Source organism: Sinocyclocheilus anshuiensis, unplaced genomic scaffold, assembly GCF_001515605.1.
Source record: "Sinocyclocheilus anshuiensis isolate Anshui unplaced genomic scaffold, SAMN03320099.WGS_v1.1 scaffold741, whole genome shotgun sequence".
Lineage (NCBI taxonomy): Eukaryota > Metazoa > Chordata > Actinopteri > Cypriniformes > Cyprinidae > Sinocyclocheilus > Sinocyclocheilus anshuiensis.
In genome coordinates, this window is record NW_015539867.1 from 306,828 (window position 1) to 329,032 (window position 22,205).

At 36.2% G+C, this 22,205-nt stretch overlaps 2 protein-coding genes across 6 annotated transcripts in view; both read left to right on the forward strand.

The window, feature by feature from the left end:
• LOC107685000 (high affinity cationic amino acid transporter 1-like) overlaps positions 1–14,146 on the forward strand; it is a 20,252-nt gene extending 6,106 nt beyond the window's left edge. The window contains exons 2-12 of one of the 4 annotated variants that reach the window (XM_016481410.1): positions 2,886–3,339; positions 3,585–3,743; positions 3,963–4,131; positions 4,745–4,881; positions 6,669–6,891; positions 9,431–9,567; positions 10,758–10,860; positions 10,955–11,160; positions 11,268–11,419; positions 12,780–12,888; positions 13,099–14,146. In XM_016481410.1, coding sequence (XP_016336896.1) covers positions 2,967–3,339; positions 3,585–3,743; positions 3,963–4,131; positions 4,745–4,881; positions 6,669–6,891; positions 9,431–9,567; positions 10,758–10,860; positions 10,955–11,160; positions 11,268–11,419; positions 12,780–12,888; positions 13,099–13,283 — 1,953 coding nt within the window. In that variant the 5' untranslated portion in view covers positions 2,886–2,966 and the 3' untranslated portion in view covers positions 13,284–14,146. Of the gene's footprint in view, positions 1–2,885; positions 3,340–3,584; positions 3,744–3,962; positions 4,132–4,744; positions 4,882–6,668; positions 6,892–8,989; positions 9,130–9,430; positions 9,568–10,757; positions 10,861–10,954; positions 11,161–11,267; positions 11,420–12,779; positions 12,889–13,098 lie in introns of all 4 variants that reach the window. The other 3 variants (XM_016481411.1, XM_016481408.1, XM_016481409.1) reach the window with 3 other exon arrangements.
• A 2,088-nt stretch (positions 14,147–16,234) lies between these two features.
• mtus2a (microtubule associated tumor suppressor candidate 2a) overlaps positions 16,235–22,205 on the forward strand; it is a 77,722-nt gene continuing 71,751 nt past the window's right edge. For both annotated transcript variants that reach the window (XM_016481412.1, XM_016481413.1), the window contains exon 1: positions 16,235–16,296. The gene's annotated coding sequence lies outside the window, so the exon portion shown is untranslated. The remainder of the gene's footprint in view (positions 16,297–22,205) is intronic.

Sequence of the window (22,205 nt, forward strand, 5' to 3'; positions counted from 1 at the left end):
GAGCTCTCAGAATTAATCAAAAATATCTTAAATTGTGTTCCGAAGATGAACGAAGGTCTTACGGGTTTGGAACAACACGAGGGTAAGTAATTAATGACAGAATTTCATTTTTGGGTGAACTAACCCTTTAAGTATCTAATTATTATCAAGCTTAATGTTAAGCCAAACAGCATTAATATATTGTTATTATACAATTCATTTTTATCTTGTATTAATTGAACAAATGCATTATGTATAGCATAAGCATTATATCAAATACGTATAATATTGTTGTTATTAATTTGTCAAGTACTTTAAGTATATATTTTAAACACTTTAAGTATATATTTTAAACACTCCTAGATGTTGTATTTATATTTATATATTTATCTTTATATAAATGTTTAGTTATACATGTGTACAATAAAAAACACACACACACATATGCATATATAAATATTTATGTATATATTTTCATGTTCACATAATTTCATAAGTCCGTTTACAATCGGAGGCTTCTCTTGCAGCACATGCTCATACCAGTTGCTAAAGCCTGATCAGAAAATAATGCATTTGTTTAAGAAAAAAAAAACTGACACATTTTACTGATCCTGTCTTGTGCACAGCTTTAAAACTGAACTCTGGTTGTCTTTTCTCAGTCACACTGCTAATCTCATTTTAATGAACTTCCGGTGTTTAGATGTGAGAAATTTGGCTAAAGTTTGTGCTTGCTGTTTCAGCAGCAGGATTGTTCCAGTCAGGCCCTCATGCCACGCTTGCGTGATTTAAATGACAACAGTTAAATGTGCAGAACTGCTCGAGTGACTCTGCTAACCTGCTTCCACGTTTCTGAGATCCAAGACATCCGATAGCCCCTGAAGCACCCTGGTAGAAAAAGAAAAGGTCGCCACCTCTACGTCTGTGAAACTTTCCATTTAAGTGTGGCATGATAGGAAGTGACTCCTTATGTCCCCTTTGCTGTTTAGATGCGAGCTCAAAAGAAAGACAACTAGGTCATGATTCACAGTAGATTAATTTATAGACTCATACTCTGTGTTAAGGAACATACTTTGAAACCGGAGCCTCTCAAGATACAAGTTACGCATAATTACAAGTAGATAAATTACAGTCAAGCTACTATTTAAAGAAAAAGTGATTAGCTACACGACATGTTTCTAAGAAAACTAGCTGACTATATTTGGTAACTACAAGCTATTTGTACATGCATATATATGAGTGTGTTTATATGTGTGTTAGTTAATGATTATTTTATTTTGTTTTATTCTCAGAGTAATAAATATTTTGCAAAAAAAAACAATAAAGAATCTCAATTACCCTGCTAAAAATAGCTTAAACCAGCCTTAACTGGTTTTCTAGTTTTAACTCCCCGCTTGAACAGGCAGGTCTGTTTTACTGGTTTAGGCTAACCGACCAGCTGGTAAACCAGCTTAAACCAGCTATGACCTTAAGCAGAGCAGTTTTTGAACCATTTCACTACAGTGATTCATGCATCGCAATGCTAGGTATAAGAGAGAATTTATTGATCTTTATTGGTCCATTGCAATAACATATCTAAGAAAAAAACTGTGCGTTTTTCTGCTATATCGATACACATTGGCTAAATTAGCTTGGAAAAAAAGTGACTTCTTTCATGCTGCTGAAAAAAATATAATAGTGTGACGACTTTTAGTTATTTACTCCCGAAAGGGTTTTTTAAAATTATTATTATGTGAGAAAACGATCAAATTTACTGCTTCCCATTTATAGTGTGATGGTTGCTTCACGCACAGAGAGATTCATTTACATTCACTTGCAAATTAACTTCTCAGAACAGGCTGTTCTCACAGAGCTTGCAAACACAGATCCTAGTTGTTCTTTTGCAATTGCATGTATTTTTGCCATTAAGTTCCACTCTTGGTTACGTTACACATGTCAGTTTGTGTGAGTATGATAGATTATCCCCCGGTGGGCCTCTCCAGCTCTGCCACCAGTCACATTTTATGGATTTCTCTCTATGTTACTCAACACTTGGGAAAAGAGTGCAGGACTTAAACTGGAGACAGCGCAGCTGTATGAACTTATTGACTGGAGAGCTGCCGCCCATTTGTACGTTTAGTACAGTACATTTTGACAATTGGCTTTTGGGAATCGCAATGTGCTTTTCATTCAAGAAGTTTGGTTGCGGTTTAGAATACAGTGTAGAGTTCTCTTGCAGTGTCATCAGACATGTACTGGGTTTGTTTTTATTGTTTGGCTTGAAGTTTAAGTGAATATGGGTGAGTGCTCTGCACGTTTTTATGTCCGTAAATCACAGGACAGCTGCTATTCTCACCACAAATGTGCTGGTTTGTGTTCTGGAACTTTAAAAAAGGACATGTTTGCAGTGTTTAAACACTCATATCTGGTGGAAAATATCTGGAAAATAACCAGCTACTTTGGTTAAACTGGGAAGGGGTAACCACATTAACCAGATTGCTGTACATAGCATTTTTGTTCATATCTGGAAATAAAGTGTAGTACTAAAGTAAACCGTGATTCCTTGAGAAAAATAGAAAGTCAAAGTTTACTCACTCTATGTCCTTATGACTTTTCTTGTAAGAAATAAAAATACATTTTGAAGAATGTACTCACTGCTTTGTTTCATTTTTTAGGTGAACAATATTTTCAATTAAAAACTTTCTCTGGTGCTTGGGCCCGTCATTGCTTTTTTTTTTTTGGTTTGGTTTGGCTTCCAACTACATTTAATCATTATTTGGCTGTACTTTACTGTTTTATTTTACTTTTAATGTGACATTTTACCAATAGAAAATACCGATATGGTTGTCATCATTTGACATCATACATTTGACAAACTACCATTGCTACTTTCTCAAGTTAATTATTTTGTTTTGTTTTTTTTCCTAAAGGTAAACAACACATCTGAACAATAGAGGAGAAGAAACTTTGAAAAACGAGGCACAAAAAGAAGCTGTCGTCAAATCAAATTAATGATGGTTTTGAAAAAGCTTCTGGGTTTCGGGAAACAGCTGCTGAGAGTGAAGGTTGTCGACTGCAACTCAGAGGAATCGCGACTCTCCCGATGTCTGAACACCTTCGACCTGGTGGCTCTTGGTGTGGGCAGCACCTTGGGAGCTGGGGTGTATGTCCTCGCTGGAGCGGTTGCCCGGGAAAATGCCGGACCGGCCATCGTGCTTTCGTTCCTCATCGCAGCCCTGGCCTCAGTGCTCGCAGGCCTCTGTTATGCAGAGTTTGGGGCAAGAGTGCCAAAAACGGGCTCAGCGTACCTGTACAGCTATGTGACTGTAGGGGAGCTATGGGCCTTTATAACTGGCTGGAACCTTATACTTTCATACGTTATAGGTGAGTCAACACAGAAAATCACTTGGGATAGTTCACCCAAAAATGAAAACTCTGTCATCATTTACTCACCCTTAAGTGTTTCCAAACCTGTTTGACTTACTTTCTTCTATTAAACACGAAAGAAGATATTTTGGGGAAATAGGTAACCAAACACTAGATGGACCCCATAGTGTAGGTTTTTACATTTCCTTATGTTTTTCTTTTCATTGTTATATAATGTTACTCAATATGTAAAACCTTTTCAGGTACATCAAGTGTTGCCAGAGCTTGGAGTGCCACATTTGATGAGCTCATTGGAAAGCAAATTGAGCATTTTTGTCGACAATACATGTCTATGAATGCTCCGGGCATTCTGGCGGAGTACCCAGATATGTTTTCCGTATTCATCATCCTCACTCTCACAGGTAAAACTAGTTACATAGGGAGCCATGACTGACCAATTAGAATTGAGAGTTCCAGTGTCGTACAGTGTTATGTATATAAATTGAAATATTTATTTCAAAACAGTGACTGTGAAACACACTCATTCATTCTGAAAATGCAAGCTGTTGAAGTAAATATTTAGTGGATGTTTGTGTTGACTTTGTTCCGTAGTGTTTTGAACTACGTTTTGTTTGCTATAGGCCTTCTGGCCTTCGGGGTGAAGGAGTCAGCCATGGTCACCAAAGTGTTCACCTGCATCAACATCCTGGTGCTGTTGTTCATGGTTGTATCTGGACTGGTCAAAGGTACACTGAAGAACTGGCACCTGGACCCTGATGAGATTCTTAACGGAAACAATTCCACCATCAAGTGAGTCGTGTTTTACGACATTTGGAAATTTATCTTGGAATATGTTTTCAAGTATGCCACAAAATTACATACCACTGAAAAGTTTGGGGTCAGTAGGACTTTTACTTTTTTAACAAGTCTCTTATGCTCACCAGCAAAACTCCAGTCTTCAGTGTCACATGATCCTTCAGAAAACATATTAATATGCTGATTTGATACTCAAGAAACATTTGTTATTTTTTATCAATGTTTAAAACAGTTGTGCTACTTTTTTTCAGGATCCTTTGATGAATAAAAAGTTCCAAAAAATGGCATTTATTTGAAATAGAAATCTTTTCTAACATTATAAACATCTTTATTAGCACTTTTGATCAATTTAATGGGTCCTTGCTGAATAAAATTATGAATTTATTTTAAAAAGAAACCTTACTGGCTGCAAACTTTTGAATAGTACTGTATATATTGACTTTTTTTTTTTTTTCAAAAGTTTCCATTAGAAAACAAGTTATATATCAGCTTTTTCAGTGTTACCTCACAAAACTGAGACAGAAAAATAATAATAATGATTGAATAACGTATATTTTATATTTTTGTTGTTTGGCATGTTTAAAATGTCTACATTACTCTCTTTGAGCAGTGCCACACAGCCCCTGCCAACAGAAGAGATTCTGGGTGAAGGTGGGTTCATGCCTTTCGGCTTCACAGGGGTCTTATCAGGGGCCGCTACCTGCTTTTACGCCTTTGTTGGGTTCGACTGTATCGCAACTACAGGTAACTAAAGACTCTAAACTCCAGTGCGCTCAAATCTCATGTTTAATCTTTAGAAAGCAGAAAATAAAGCTCAAATATATGATGCATGTCCCCAAACATGAGGTTAGTGAGAGCAAATTGTGCAAGAAGCCTGTTTTGTATGTGTGTAAGTGTTAGATTGGTACAACAGGGAGGCTATTATTCTACCTACATATTTGGCTTGCGTTCATGTCGCTTTGGTCAAAGTTATTTAGAGTTTCCTTTATGTTTATAATAGTACTGCATGGATATTCTCAGTGGATCGCTGCTTATGGTTTGCCTCTGGCCCCTGTCTTTTATGGCGGCTCACTCCCCCACATTCCCTTGCATTCGATTGGCTAGAGTGTTTCAGGGTTTGTCTAGACTCTTCTCTCGTCTCTCCCTGTAGCTGTGGTTCACATTCAGTAACCCCTCCTCATCCACATGCTGGTCAGGAATGGTAATATAGCCATGTTCCTGTGCTCTCTCTGGCACTGCTGGCATGAACACACTACTCCTCTGTTTTATGTAGTGTTCTGCACAAGGTCAAACCACAGGAACGTTTGCCAAAAGCGAACATGCTCGCACTACTCACTGCAGTAGCTAATTTTCTTACTCTGAGGCATCATAAAAGGATGGATTTCACATGGAGTGTGCCTTTAACTGATTTAATGGCAAAATTAAATGTACTGTAGTTGAATGAATGTCAATATAATGTACACTACTGTTCAAACGTTTGGGGTCTGTAACACTTTCTAAAGTCTTTGGGAAAAAAGTCTTGTTCTCACCAAGGCTGCATTTATCTGATCAAAAATACAGTACAAACAAAAATATTGTGAATTATTATTATTATTATTTAAAAGAGCTGTTTTCTGTTTTATTTTATTTTTAAATGTAATGTATTCCTGTGATGGCACAGCTAAATTTTCTGCATCATTACTCCAGTCTTCAGTGTCACATGATTCTTCAGAAATCATTCTAATATGCTGATTTGATGCTAAAGAAACATGTCTTATTATCATCAGTGTTCAATTTGGAACAGTATTGCAGTTGAGTATTGAACAGTATCGAACAAATTGAAAAGTTTAATATTACTGCTTAATATTTTTGTGGAAACTGTTTTTCTGGATTTTTTTAAACAGTTCAAAAGAACAGCATTTTTGAAACAGAAATCTTTTGTAACAATATAAATGTCTTTACTATCACTTTTGATCAGTTTAATGCATTCTTGCTGAAGCAACATTTTAATATCTCTTGTTATTTGTTATTTCTTGCAATTGCAATTATATCTATTTTTCGTTAATGCAGATATATATATATATATATATATATATATAATGTAACTTTTTTTTAAACTATCTTAAAATTACTTTTTTTATTATTTTATTTTATTTGATTTGATCTTACTTGGAAACATCCATAGTACTCGTAGAGTCACTAATTAAAAGACAACCAACAATCGGTTTTCTATTTCACACAATAATGATCAGTCGTGTCATGGGATATGATGGGACAAAATTAAATACCCACATATCAATAATGTAAAGAGCTGAAAATAAACTGGTATCTTGTTACATTAATGTTCTCTAGGGAAAAAAAATGTCTAAGAACTTGATAGTCTATGCATAGGTCTGTTTGTGGCCTCCTTTGGTTTGCCAAGGTTATTTATGCTGTGACACAGCGATTGTGCTGACATGTTGAGCTTAGTTTCTTATATGGACGATGCAGGTTTGAGTCCAGCCTGCAACCTTTTACCATTTGAAAACACAATATCTTGTTTCACATCACAGGTGAGGAGGTGAAGAACCCCCAGAGAGCCATTCCCATCGGCATCGTCTCCTCCCTCCTTATCTGTTTTGTAGCGTACTTTGGTGTATCGGCCGCCCTCACCTTGATGATGCCGTATTACATGCTGGATAAGAACAGCCCACTTCCCGTGGCCTTTAAGTATGTCGGCTGGGAAGGAGCCACGTACGCTGTGGCGGTAGGCTCCCTTTGCGCCCTGTCCACCAGGTAAGCACTGATCCATCCAGTCAGGGATTGTTTTAACACACACTACAGCCCAGTCTAGAGTAAACCGACCCAAAAATGTACTTGAAATTAATAATTACCCACGTTCCTCGAAATGAATGGATGTAATTACCCGCAAGCCTGGTTGCAGTTTAAAAGACCTCAGTCATTTTGATAGCACAACCTTTTGGCAGTTGACCAACCCAATCATTAAATTTTACTAAGTGAACTCGGACGACCCTAGGGAGGTTGAGAGAGTGCAGTCTGGGACTGGATTGCGTGATAGTGTGTGTGTGTATATTTATCTGAGGCAGCTCTTATGAGCCCCTTGCTAAAAATATGAAGGGAAATTTGGTGTGCTATGAATGTTATGAATCCTGTTTCTCAGTTATGCAACACTCAGTTCAGGCCATGAGTGGGAGTAAGGCTCTATGCCACATTTTTTCTATCCGTAAGTCAGGCAGTAATTAGTCTTATAGTAATGACCTACATGCATACACACCAGATGTTGTTGCTCAGAAATGTTCATGTACTATGAAGTATGAATTGTGTGTAATCTATCAAGTGAAAGTGTCTTCTGCATGATCTGTCCAAGTTCTAAACCTCTTATCCTTCTAACAACCCGCCTAACTTCTGAGTCACTAATGATAACGTCGGTAGCTGCAGAGTTGAAGTAGATTTATTGGCGTTTTTCTTTTTGGTTTCCAGTTAGTGCAGTATTTTCAGTATTAAATACTGTTTTGGAATCCATTCAAAAGTGAAGTGTGTAATTTTATCGCTTCAAATATCTACCTACGTTTGACTATCGGCATGAAGTCTGGTCCACTTTGCAGCTTATTATTGTGGAGAACTGTCGCCGATTTAGACACAAACAGATTGTTTGACCAATGTGATATAAATAATATATTTAAGAAAAGTGTTATATTTATATATAAAATATGTATTTATAATATAAATTATATATACATATTTTATTATATATATAAATGCATGTGTGTGTATTTATATATACATAATAAATATACACAGCACACACTCACAAATATTATGTAAACACAAACTTTTATTTTGGATGCAATTTAATCATGATTGTTTGACAGCCCTAAAATAAATACATTTTAAAAACGCAAAATACAAAGTTCTTCTAATGGATATCTGGTTTACATGCTACTAAATGCTGCAAATAAAAATGAATTTTTATCGTATCGAGTCGTATTTATTAATTTTGAGCATTTAATTATAGTTGTAAAAAGTAATTGAAATAATAAACATATATTTATAACATTTTAATAATCTTTGTACTTCTATGAGAATAGGAAAGGCCATACCACAACTATAACGTTAACGACACAGAGGAACAATATTGTAGGAATCACTTTCAAAATGTTTTTTTTTTTCCAGCTGATGAACGATAAAAATATTAACAGCCAATCAGAGTCCACTCAACTTAAAAGCACTCTAGCTTTTAAAGCGACATACAACAAAACTGTAGCGCACTCTTATAATAAACGGAATGTTATTGTCCTTTGGTTTGTACGCTAGTATAGTTATCGTTATAGTCGTTTTTATAGTTGTCGATTTTGGTGTGAACGTGCCTTAACACTAGGTGAATTGATAAAGCCCTGTGTACCTAAATCCCAGACGTTGTGTAACACCAGCCTATTAAATTAGAAGTGTTTTGAAGTATTTGTAGACTGATTTCCCTGAAGAGCAAACGCTGTGGCTATGTGGCGCTTTCAAAACATTTCTCTGTTTGTTTATGTGTTCATCTGAGGCGGGTGGTAGATGCATATGAAAACAATCATTATTTTTGCAATGCCACTTGTTACCACAGGTACTTTACTTTGGAAATTACATGCTTCACCTTTAAAATCATCCTTTGAATAATTAAAACATTCATGCCAAGAGATTGATCCTTATGCTCTTGCAATTAATTTATATTTTTTTCTGGATGGTCTAATATCACTTCTGATTGGTGGGGGTGGTGCCCTGTTTGTGGCATGTTTCTCTCCTATAATAACACCACAGCAGTGTATGAATGCACTATGTCTGTGTCTCTTTTTTGCATGGCATGGTTTGTTTTCTCCATCTCTCGCGGCAGCCTGCTTGGCGCCATGTTCCCCATGCCCCGTGTCATCTGGGCCATGGCTGACGATGGCCTGCTCTTCAAATTCATGACTGGGATCAACGAGAGAACAAAAACTCCCATACACGCCACTATAACAGCAGGCTTTGTCGCAGGTGAGCGAATTTTAATGCTACTAATCTACTGACGTCGCATTGCGTTCGCAGTATCGTGCATCTGTCCACCTGGAGCATGTTGCATGGAAAAAACGTTTTCGCAGCACTGAACCTATAGCTGGAATGGGCTGGGCAGCACAGCCGTTCTCCGACAGCTACAACGGGATTCGTTTAACTGTTTTCTTCGTAAATAAACTGGATTTATCCCTTTTCTGCCTTTGACACCACCTCTGGCAGCTGCCCAGTTGGCTTATGTGTTTGTTTTCTGCTCTCTTCCTTTTTTTGATCATCCCATGATCAGTCTCTTGGGGTCCTTGTTCCCCCTCCCACGTATAATCTTTGCCATGGCCCGGGACGGTCTGCTCTTCTCGTTTCTGGCACGAGTGAGCGAGAAGAAGACGCCCGTCGTGTCCACTCTTGCCTCCGGGGTCATTGCTGGTAAGAGCAGAGGGCATTGTGGGATTGGAGGGTTCAGCTCCAGTGGGCTGCTTTTGTTGCTGTTAGAAACATCAGCCTGTACATATCTATAGGGAGGAGGTTGGAAACTCACTGTTTATGAAACACACAGCAGTTACATGTAATTGGTAGTGCTAAAGGGCTTTTTTTGTTTCCCTTCTTTTCCAAGTGATTCCAGTAGTTTCTTGAAATAGAAACTTGTAAAACTGACTTTGCTGTGTTGGAATTATTTGTTTTGTTGTGCAAACATGACATGTGATACCATGACGTCAGTTTTACCATACTAAAGAGTCTGTTGACATTGTGAATAGTTTTCTGTATTTCCGTTTCATGCATTGAAAGATTGCTTATGCTTTTAGCACTTTCCTTGAATAGGGTACGAATAGCGACACTTTTTTATTATTTTGATTTTTCTTCTTTTTTAAGGATGCACTTAGCCTTTGGAAAGGAAGGCTAAACTAAATATTATTTTATTAAATATTATAATTTGTTCATAATTCATTTTATATTGTATTTATATATATATATATATATATATATATATAAACGTTTTAAGAACTACCATGTTAAGTAAATCCATAGGAAATAAATACAGGTCATTCTGATTCCTTTATGGAGTCTCAGTAGTAGTAGTAGTGATATCATTTTCTTTTTCTTTTTTCCTATTCTATGAAAAGGAAGTATAAAAATTACATTTTTAGAAATTCCTAAAACATTTATTATTATTATTATTATTATTATTAATTGATAACATTTTTATAAACCCCCCTTTATGCCTTCTATGGTTAAATGTGGTATTATTTTATACCCTATTTGTGGAAAGTGCCTTTTTTCAATTTTACAAATATCGATTTAATATTACAAATGGGCTTTTAAACATGTCGATAAATGTTTTGTAACAACTGATAATCCATGAATATTGACTCTTTTGATTGCAAAAAAAATGTTTGTTTTTTATTTATGTATTTAATTGTTCACTGTTCACTGACAAACAAGACACAAATAGATTCCATAGGAGTATTTTGAGGGAATCATGTTTATGTACCAGTAATGCTGGCCTAAATAGTATTACAACATATGCATGTTCTCTACATAAAATATATAGCTTTCAATCCTATCATCCTGTCATCAAAACAGATTACCATAAATCGATCCTTTCCATTCCTGTGCAGCTATTATGGCTTTCCTGTTTGACCTGAAGGACCTGGTTGATCTGATGTCTATAGGAACTCTTTTGGCCTACACACTGGTCGCTGCCTGTGTTCTAGTACTAAGGTGGGCAGATGCATGTGAATTTAATGCATTTAAATATTTGTGTCATTACAATTAGGCTGTTCATTGTAAAAAAATATGACATTGTAATCTACAGGTACCAGCCCGAGCAGTTTTCTCCAACATATCACATAGCCAAAACACAGGAAGAGATGGAAATGAGTGAGACCATAAGTACGCCCAGCATGGGGATTCTTCCTGGCATAGAAGAGCGTTTCAGCTTCAAAACACTGATCTTCCCCAGCATCACTGAACCCTCCAACCTTTCAGGCTTCACCGTTAACGTCTGTGCGAGTCTGCTTGGTATGAAACAATGTGATACCAGATTAAGACAGATCCTGTTTTTTTAGTGCTTTAGTACTTTATTCAGCTGTTCTTTCAGCTGTTCATCTAAACTGCTTCTTTTCCAGGTCTGCTGATCTTCAGCTTCAGTCTGATGGCCGTCCTGGGCGGAAGTGCAATGTGGAATATTGTCGCTCTCTGTGTCTTGTTCAGCATGTGTGTCATTGTCACATTTATCATCTGGAGACAACCCGAGAGTAAAACCAAGCTCTCTTTTAAGGTTAGTCCTCATAGTGCTAATGCACATCTAACAGAGTACCAGGATGTGGTCACACCCAATAAAATCAGTACAGTAGATTTACTATTTATAGTGTTAGTTTCATATAATCCATATAAAAGTTGATTATTAATTATTATACACAAGAAGCCAAATACTCATGTGGTTAAGTGACATAATGCTTATTTAAATCTTTTCCGCATCTCTTAAAAAATATATTACCAAAAAATTAAAAAAGATTCATACAGAAAATTACTTGAATGCACCTTTTAAAATTATTACATGGATCATGGAATCCCCCCTCCCCACTCAAAAATGTTATGGGAATACAACTGTCCTGATATTACAATGAAGACTATTGTTTTTGAGTATATGTGAACTTGGACCACAAAACCAGTCATAAGGGTAAATTTTTTGAAATTGAGATATATACACCATCTGAAAGCTGCATAAATAAGCTTTCCACTGATGTATGGTTTGTTAGGATAGTACAATATTTGGCCGAGATCCAACTATTTGAAATACTGGAATCTGAGGGTGCAAAAAAATCTAAATATTGAGAAAATCGCCTTTAAATTTGTCCAAATGAAGTTCTTAGCAACGCATATTACTAATCAAAAATTAAGTTTTGATATATTTACGGTAGGAAATTTACAAAATATCTTCATGGAACATGATCTTTACTTAATATCCTAATAATTTTTTGGCATAAAAGAAAAATTTATAACTTTGACCCATACAATGTATTGTTAGCTATTATACCTGTGCTACTTATGACTGGTTTTGTGGTCCAGGGTCACATAGTTTTTCATTATATATTTGAACTTGGTCTTTTAACTTCTAAATATTTGAACCTCATTTAAATACTTTTTTACTTTAATAAATAAGATTAATATTCTTCTAAATTCCTTCAAAAAGGTTTTTCAAAGCCACATGAAACCAACCATTGTTATTGTAAACTAAAATAGTTCCGGTAACTGAAATAAAGCTGAAATAAAATAAAATATAAATGTTAGATTAAAAACCTAAAACTGGTATGAAAATGTAAAATGTTTAGGCAACTAATTAAATGTTTAAGTTGAAGTACTTCAATTACTAAAACTAAAACTGAAATAAAAATAAAGCTAAATCGAAATAAGAAAGCACAAAATTACTAAAACTTCAACTAAAAGTAAAATGAAAAAACAAAATTAAAAATATGAATAAATACTATAATAGTATAGGAATAATACTAAAGTAACACTCAAGCAAACATAAATAAATTAGTGCATTTCTAAGAACTTGACCTTGCTTTATTGTAGACGCTCACTGACTAATGTGTAATAATTACACATTCCATTCATTTTTTGATGTCTTCCAACAGGTTCCTTTACTTCCATTCATCCCGGTGGTCAGCATGTTTGTCAACGTGTACCTGATGATGCAGCTGGACAGGGGTACTTGGATCCGATTCGCCATCTGGATGTCTATAGGTACAGCACATTCTCCTGCATGAGCCAGTATGCTTGTCAAAAAACCTTTGAAATATGGTCCGGCCACTCGTAAACAAGTTTTGCTACTTGTAAAGATCAAGTAAAGGCTTTCAGTCATTTGACAATTACAAAAGTCTGGTGGGGCTCCCGAAAAGCACTTGGCACGTATGCGGTCAATAATTTGTTCCATTATCCCTCTGTTCTCTCCAGGACTCATAATCTACTTTGGCTATGGAATCTGGCACAGTACTGAAGCCACACTGGCCCATTCCAGTATGGACGAGGAACTGAGTGTGTACAAACCCGCCCACGGCCTAAACAGGGACAGTGTGACCCCGGAAAAGGAGGCTTTCCTCTGTAATGGATCACGGGGTGATGAGGACGGAGATCTCTAATGTGGAACAGTGTTACATTATTTACTAAAACTTTACATGAAAGCACACCTTTCATGTAAAGTTTTTGTGGTTGTGAGGTTGTGAGGAGCACAGGCCGTTGGAATCGAACCCATTTAACAATGTCACTTCCTTGTCAAGAAGTCTAAGAGTTTTAAGTGAGTGGAGTCACTTAAAACACAACTCAAGGGTTTCGTTTCCTACTTCAGAAATGTTGAAGAAACCAAAACAGGCACAGGACCTTTTATTGAGTGGTTGTAGAATAAAAAAAACAATGTAGGCATCTGTGAGCTGCAGTATTTCATGTTGACGGCTGCTTTTACTGAATGATCTAACTGAACTTGTGCCTTTTGTCTTACTATTGCAATTGAAACTAACCAGAATTGCTTGATCTAAATCTTAGATGTCAGTGTTTAGGGTTTTACGTATCTGAACATGCCTTTACAAAGGAGGAAATCAAATCATGCTTGGCTTTTCTGCTGAATTTGTAGTGTCTGAGCAGTCCCATTTAGAAACCTTTTCTGGCTGATTTGAACTGCCCTGATCCAGAATTTGTAGGTTTTTGCTGGTCCACCTAGATTAGACCTTTAGATAGTACTGCCACCTGGTGGTGTGGTGGTAGGGCAGTCACCAGGGTTAGTTGCTTTTATCTGTCACAGTGCTGGCTACTGTGTCGTCTATGCAGATTGAGTCTGCCTCTTCGTCTGCGTCTTAATGTTGCATAAGCAGGTGTTTTTTTAGGATATTTGGAGAGAAGTTGATAAATAGGGGTATGTTTAGGTCATTTAAGGTGTTTGGACATGAATCATTGTGATACACCATTGTGTTTATGTCAGTCAAAATATTTGAAATAATTTCTAGGTACTCTACCAAAGATTATAATAATATAAATAGAGGCCACTATCTCACCAAGGCTGCATTTATTTAATACAGCAAAACACTAATACTGTGAAATATTATTACAATTTAAAATAACTGTTTCTATTTGAATATCTTTTAAAATGTAAGTTATTCCTGTGATGGCAAAGCTGAATTTTCAGCAGCCACTACTCCAGTCTTCAGAAATCATTCTAATATTTGGTGCTCAATTATTAATCATGGTTGTTATTATTATTACCAGTGTAGAAAACAGTTGTTTAACATTTTTGTGGAGACCGTAATCATTTTTTTCCAGGATTATTTGATGAATAGAAATTTAAATAGAATAGCATTTATTTGAAATATAATTCTTATTGTAACATTATAAACACTTTTGATCAAATGAATGCATCCATATATTGATAAAAATAATAATAATAATATTAAAATCTTTTTTAAACCCCTAAACATTTAAATAGTAGTGTATCACGATTTCCACAAAAATCTGAAGCAGCAAAACTGTTTTCAACATTGATGATAATAAGAAATGTTTCTGCTGATCAGCATATTGACGTTGGTTTCTGAAGGATCATGTGACACTGAAGACTGGAGTAATGACTGCTGAAAATGCATTACATTTTAAAATATATTCAAACCACGAACAGTTATGTTAAATTGTAATAATATTTCACAATATTACTGTTTTTACTGTTTTGATCAAATAAATACATCCTTGGTTAACATAAAGACTTCTTTCAAATTTGTTTTAATTCCAAATTTCTCCAGTAGTGTACATTTATTTATGCTAGTATTACCAAGAGCAATCACTTATGTCACATTAGGTCTCTACTTAAACTAGTCAAAGTTAGGTTTTATTAGTCAAATATTGCTCTTTTTTTATTCTTCTGACAATGGCCTTTCAGTTACCGCCATCATAAATTGATGATAGTAGTATAGAGGTAGAAAAGCTGGTGAGTATAATCTTGGCTATGTTAAATGGTAAAAACTTAGCATTATTGCATAATGAGCATCACAAATGTTTAGAATTAAATATAGATGTTTTTTCGTGTATCCCAGACTTTTTTTTTTTTTTTCAGGAGCGTGATTGCCATCTGTGATAACCAATCGAATATGTATTTCTATGTTCTAGTTAAACTTCTTCATATATTCTAACCTGCTGAAGCAGTAAATTGATGCATCATGCAGACTAGATACTTCGCAATCAATCAATATTCTCTCTTTCTTTGTTGATGTTCCATGAATTAAGTGATTTGTAAATGACAAAATAATGCTCTTTTTAATGCTCAAAACAGTAATGTGCAGAGGCCTTGTTCACATTTTTGGTTACAAAGGTTTTAGTAGATTTCAATGTTTTCTTATTTGTGATTGTGGCTGAGTTGGTGTTTGAACGTGAATACATTTCACAAGTTTTTTTAACTCTTGAAACTTGGCAGATACAATTTAGAATCAAATTACATACATACATAATGTATAAATGATCAGCTGCTTAAATAGTTGCATAACACATTAATAAATAATATGAATAATATATTTGTGATGAGGCAAGTAAAAATAACAAAGAGCCAGATGATCTAAGATATACCCAATATTACAACAAAAACACAATGCATTTAAAATGTGTTAAAGTATTTTGTTTTTGTCATTTTGTGTGTTCATTTTTGGACCATTTCAAATGTGGCGCATTCAGTATGCATAACTTAGTAAATGACTGTATACCTACTGTTTCAACTTGATGCTGTAAATAAAATACATTTTGGAATTTATTTTTTATGTTTTATGTAATATTTATTATTTTAAATAAATTACATTTAGTTTAATTAATCAATTTTTATTTTAAAACACCGTATTGTTGAACTTTATCGTTCTTTGTTGCCGCTTGGTGACGGCGTGTTACGCAAGTGTACTCTGATTGCAGTTCACCGCAGTGGCCGGCAGGGGTCAGCGTTAACCGGTACCACACAGCAACCGCAGCATCCCGGATCAGAGAGAAAGAGAGAGGTGAGCACTGAGCAGAAGAGAGATGCTCCGCTCAAAGCATCGCGCCGAAGCGAGCTCGATCAGTCAGCGGATCTGCTGTGGGAGAGAGCGGGCGGTGAGCGGGCTGAATGAGGGCAGACTGAACCTGTGATTCTCAAAGGTGAGTGTTTATACACGGAATTAACGTTACGGAGAAACACACGGGTGTTTTGATACGAATAGATTGTGTATCTAGTGCTATCTTGCTGTTCAAGGACATTAACTTGGTAAACATTTTAAAAAAAAGTAATGTGATGGCATATAACCCTAAAAGGTTGACTTTTTTACACTAACTTTTAAATATGTATTTGCATTTTGTATTATTTATAGACACGTTTATAAATATTTTGAATATTCTGAAATAACTTACTAGACTAGACAAATGCTGCTGTAATTTTCCACATTAGTTGTGATTTTAATGTAGCTCTTCTCAGCTGATAGATAGATAGATAGATAGATAGATAACATGCATGCACAGGCACGTTTCTTCTGTCAAGTGGTGAGATGAAAAAAATATAAACATCCCCTCAAAGCTCTAAACTCAAGACTTATGCACATATGTGACCCTGGACTACAAAACCAGTCATAAGGGTCAATTTTTTTAAATGTATACATCAAAGCGAAAAGCTGAATAAATAAGCTTTCCATTGATGTGTGGTTTATTGGGATATGACAATATTTGAAAATCTGGAATCTGAGGGTGCAAAAAAAAAAATATTGAGAAAATCACCTTTAAAGTTGTCCAAATGAAGTCCTTAGCAATGCATATTACTAATCAAAAATTAAGTTTTGATGTATTTGCGGTAGAAAATTTACAAAATATCTTCATGAAACTTGATCTTTACTTAATATTCTAATGATTTTTGGCATAAAAGAAAAATCAATCATTTTGGCCCATACAATGTATTGTTGGCTAATTCTACAAATATACCTGTGCTACTTAAGACTGGTCTTGTGGTCCAGGGTCACATATATGCTTTCATATGATGAGATAAAGATGTAAACATCCCTCTAAAACGGTCTAGATCTGGTCTTTGAGAGTTGCTGTCTCTATGGGATGTATCAGAATAAGGCAGAGCCTCTGGCACAGCTTAGAACTGACTTACTTAGCCTGGAAATTAACTTGACGATCGGCGCATCCCGGCAACCACTCCTATAGGAATAAATGTTTTTGCATAATGAAGTTTTACTTACCGAAACCCCTTTGATCCATTTTTATGTGTTTTTTTTTTTTGTAGTTGATAGACCGGGGTCACGACAAAAATAGGGAAGTAGGGGGGAGGGAACGTGTGAAGAACCCTGTCAAGGTTACAGCATCACAAACACACATCTGAAGTCTGTCTCAAGGGGTTACTAGACGTGTTGATCTGGTGAAGGAGGTTTGATAGGGGAAATGGGTGGAGAAGTATAATGAGGTGTTTGTATGAGTCATTTCAATTGCCGATAAGGATTATAAAGGCTTTTTCCCCCAAACATAATTGTGATCCACTTGTCAGTCAATGTAGGATGGATGAGAATCCAAGTGAGACTTCTTCTAGTTGTCCGTTGAAATGGGAAACCAGTGATTATTGACATATTAAGCTTTGAGTCTAACCAGCTTGTGAGTGTGACCTGTCTGTTACCTCTGGAAAACGGCTCTGCCGGGATGTTTTTCCTGCCATCAACTTGATTCCATCGCTCTACCTCTACAAATCCTCCGGTAACACAGTAGCATTTCTATTCCTTGCCCTCCAGACGTGGATCACGGATTTAGAGTAGTTCTAGCCTGCTGAGAACATCGCACTTTCCACACTTTACCTGTCCTAAATCCCCCGTCTCCTGCAGAGAGCTCTTGTAAAGTGCCCTGTTCTCTGTCTCCTCAGCCTGTCTTCATCTGGCAGCTCTCAGCCTGTTTTCCTCAGATGCCTGTGAGGATTCTGATCTTTCAACTGGATCAATCTTCTTTCCCCTTGTGCTGCTATTTGGGTTCCAACCCTGCTTTTAATTTATTTAGTATGGCCAAACATGCATGATTTGAGCTCTGCTTTTGTCACGCAAAGTCAGCCAGGAAGGCTAGAATCAAATATCGCTGCAGTGTTGCTGTTTTTCTTGGGATTGATTTCTTAATGTCATCACATGGGATGATAGATGTCCTTGAGACCGAGAGGAAGTGGTGTCTGAAGCATTAGCACTTTATTTGTGTTTCCTTCTGCTATCATTGCTAGCATTACTCTCTAGTTCTCTTTTAACAATCCTCTAGCTACTCATTGTTCTTCATCATCACATGTTGGTTATTAAAATAGCTGTTTTATTATCTATCTGCTTGTTCAGGCATATAGCTTAGTGATAACAGCGTCATAAGACGTTGATATTTGGTTACATTTCGGATGTGACGTCGGGTGACCAAAATTCAATGTCAATTCAACGTCTAATGTCAATGTTAAATTGATGCCCAATACCAACATCAGCTGACATTGATATTTGTTGTTTTTAGTTTGTGTAACCAAAATCCAACGCTAAGTCAACATCAAATTGGCGTCAAATACTGACGTCAACCCAATTTTCATTCTCAACCAAAATGCAACATCTGTCCAACGTCATGTCCAGCGTGAACCTGATGTTATATTGACGTCATGTGCCTGCTGGGAATACATTTGCCAATATTTAGCTATTTGGAAGTCATTAGCTTTTATTTCTGTGAATTCCTCAGAAAGACTACTAACAGCTTTGTTAATTCATAATGCACAATTTTTGTAATCAAATATGTCAAAGATGTACTTTTACTGGCAATGTGTGAGAATATCTCAACTGCTTTAATTTAATTGCATTAGCCTAATTACCATTAGCCTATGTCTACATTAACCCTACAATTTTCTGTAATTTTGGACCAATTTTGTTTTGTTTTTGTTCAAAACTTGATGACTTTTCCAGATATGCAATCTGAACAAACAAACAAAAAAACTTTTGATGAGTCTAATAGAAAAAAAAAGCATATTGGCTGTTTTGTGGTCAAAATTAACTGACCATAGAAAATGAATAAAGGCCCTACAGAGCAATTTTTAAACATATGTGTTGAATAAATAAAAATATCTAGAATTCTGCAAAAATTAAGCTTATGAATTCATTTTTAAATATATATACCAAATTTGACAGACAATAGTGGGATTTTATGTAATGTCCACTGTAATAAAGTTCCAAAAGTTTGTGTATTTATTTACTTATACAAATAATGGTGAAATAGAGAAATGTATACATACGTAAATAAGATCCAAATGACCTAAAATCCCTGAAGAAGTGCATGATTTTATTGCTACTACTAGTTTTAAGATTTTAAGTATCATTATTAGCCTTGGTTGGCCACTAATAGAGATCATTCTAAAGTAGTATTGAATGTGCAAATCTAGCATCAAAAGTAGTAATAAGCCATACGGGTAGTTGACAAAATCATAGCATATTGTAATACTTTTACTTCTATTTATACAAATACTCAAATTACAAGGGCTATAATGGTACATCAGCCAATCACAATCTCTTTCTGATGTTTTGCCTGTGCCTAAAGGTTTTTGTGAATCAGGCCTGGCGATTAATAGTTAATAAGTCATGCTTACGTTAGTTATCTCATCAAACAACTGCTTACATTGCTTACCAGCAGTCATATAGTGAAAAGCATCATCGCCTTGCCTCAAACGCTTCTAGAGGCTTTATTATCTTAATTTTATGTAGAATTTAATGGTGTGGTTTGTTTTGTATTTTATGTAACTTAAAACTCTTAGTGTGGTTTGTAAACCAATTTGATGCATTGCGTTGCCTACAGCGATACTGGCTCGCTTGACTTTTACGTTCTGTTTTTTGGGGAAATGGTAAAAAATGACTCCTACAGAATGCGCTCCCAGACACCACGCTCTCATTTGCATGTGATGTGTCATTAAGGACTGGAGATGAAATAAAAGAAATGTAAAAAGGGAGTGATTTCAAGAGCTTGGGACCTTCTCTGTTTCTCTCTGCAGAATCTCACCATAGCCTTTCATCTATAAAACCCTGGCAAGAACCGATGCGGGGAGCCGCTCTGTAATCTCCAAAACTGTCCCGATGAGTGGGCAGGACTGGAGAATTTACTCTTGAAATATGATTTTAACGTTGAGAGTTAGAATCACTTAAACATTCTAATACACATTAGAGGGACTTGTATATTCAACATTGGTAATTATATAGCTATATGTTATGTTTGTTATCAGTTGACTAGATTATGTGCTTATGTAGCGCTCTGGTCATGTTCATGGATGAGTATAATGACTGTATGTTATGTTTACACAGGTGCTTTGTGTATAATCTATAAGTCAAGAGTGCTTTGTTTGTTTGAGCCTTTTCATAGAGTCAGATTCATGTACCTTTGCCGTCTAGGTGGAGTAAAGCCTGTCATTTCTCACTGAGGTTATTATCCATTGTCTCTTCAAAAGAAAATTGAGACTAGCCGATAAGTGCCGACTGAAAGCTTCCGGTATTTTCCCAGGGGTGCTTCGGTAATAGCAAACCATGGCTCACCTCTCTTCCTCTCTCCACAGTGACCTTGATAGCTCAGTTGCATGTTGCAGTCGCAGAGTTTTGAGTCTAGAACTCACAGATCTTATTTCGGCCACAGCGTCAAGCCGCCAACATTTCCTTGTGCTACATCCATTCAACACGTTCTTCGAGTGCGGCGTGGAGAATGAACTTAGTCAGAGCTGGAAAATCTGTTTTATTTTATAAAACAGCATGTCAGTTCAGGGTTATAGAACATTTATTTTACCCCCCTGAGGAGCGAGTTACCCCTCATTCACCTCACAGTAGCGTCACCCTATGGTTTCTTACTCTCCAAAGCCCTGAAGTATTTATAAAAATCTCACTCTTCCTCCCTCACTCTCTCTCTTTCACACGATCTCACCATCACAGATGGCCTTAAAGGGATGGTTCACCCCAAAATTATTTTTTTGGTTATTATATTCTAGGGTTGGGCCGATAGACCATGCCATCGTCCATCGACAATGGCTGACAGACATCACGATGTTGAGCCGGCATCGTGATCTGTCCCCCCAACGCCCCCGCAATCCGCCGCATCCCAATTCCGTGTTCAGAAAGGAAATTAAATGTACTACGGAACCCCTAAAGGGAATAAATAGCCTACGAGATGGGAGGATAAAAAAATATTTCAATACTTTCTCTTGCAATTATATCGTTGGGTAATTATACTGTATTTAAACTGTGGCCATCAGGGAGCCGCTACTAATATGCAGGGCATTGAAACCGCTTTCGAATGCGCACTCTCATTTTACTTTCACTTTCACGTTCAAGATTCACGATCACACGGACTCTATACTACGGAGTGGCAGTACCTACCTACCACACATTTTACAAGATTAGATATTTGTCATTTCATTTTTACAACTGCTAGTGTTTCTTTCTCTCTCTTGCTCACTAACAAATGATCTCTCATCTTTATATCTCTCTTTATTGTCACCATCTCTTTTCCTTTCTCTCACTGCCTTGTTCTTTCATAGTTTCCTCATCTCCTTCCTCCTCATTAATTACAGCCTCTCTGCCTTTGCGTCTGAATAGGAAGCTGCATCTCTCAGTCTAATTAATCACATGACTGTAAAGCTTCGTTGTCATGGTCCAGACATCCGCTGAGGTCAGTGCAGTAATGAAAAGCTCACTGACCACAGACACATTCATCTAAAACCAGTTCTGCTCATACTAAAGCCTGCCTTTGGCAAAGTAATGGGTGTGGAAGACATGATTTTGAGGGTATCGAATGCAAAAGTGCTGATTTATGGGAGATTGTGATTGATTGGCTGTAATGGCCAATTTGGTAGACATCGCCCAACCTTATTATATTCTCACCGTCGTGTAATTTTGAACCCGTATTATGTTACTTTTAGTAGGACACAAATGAAAGAATTTTTAAAGAATTTTTATGTCTATTGTGTCAGAATGTTTGTAACAGTTTGTAGCTTAATATTAAAGATAAAGATAAATATATATATATATATACAGTGGGTACGGAAAGTATTCAGA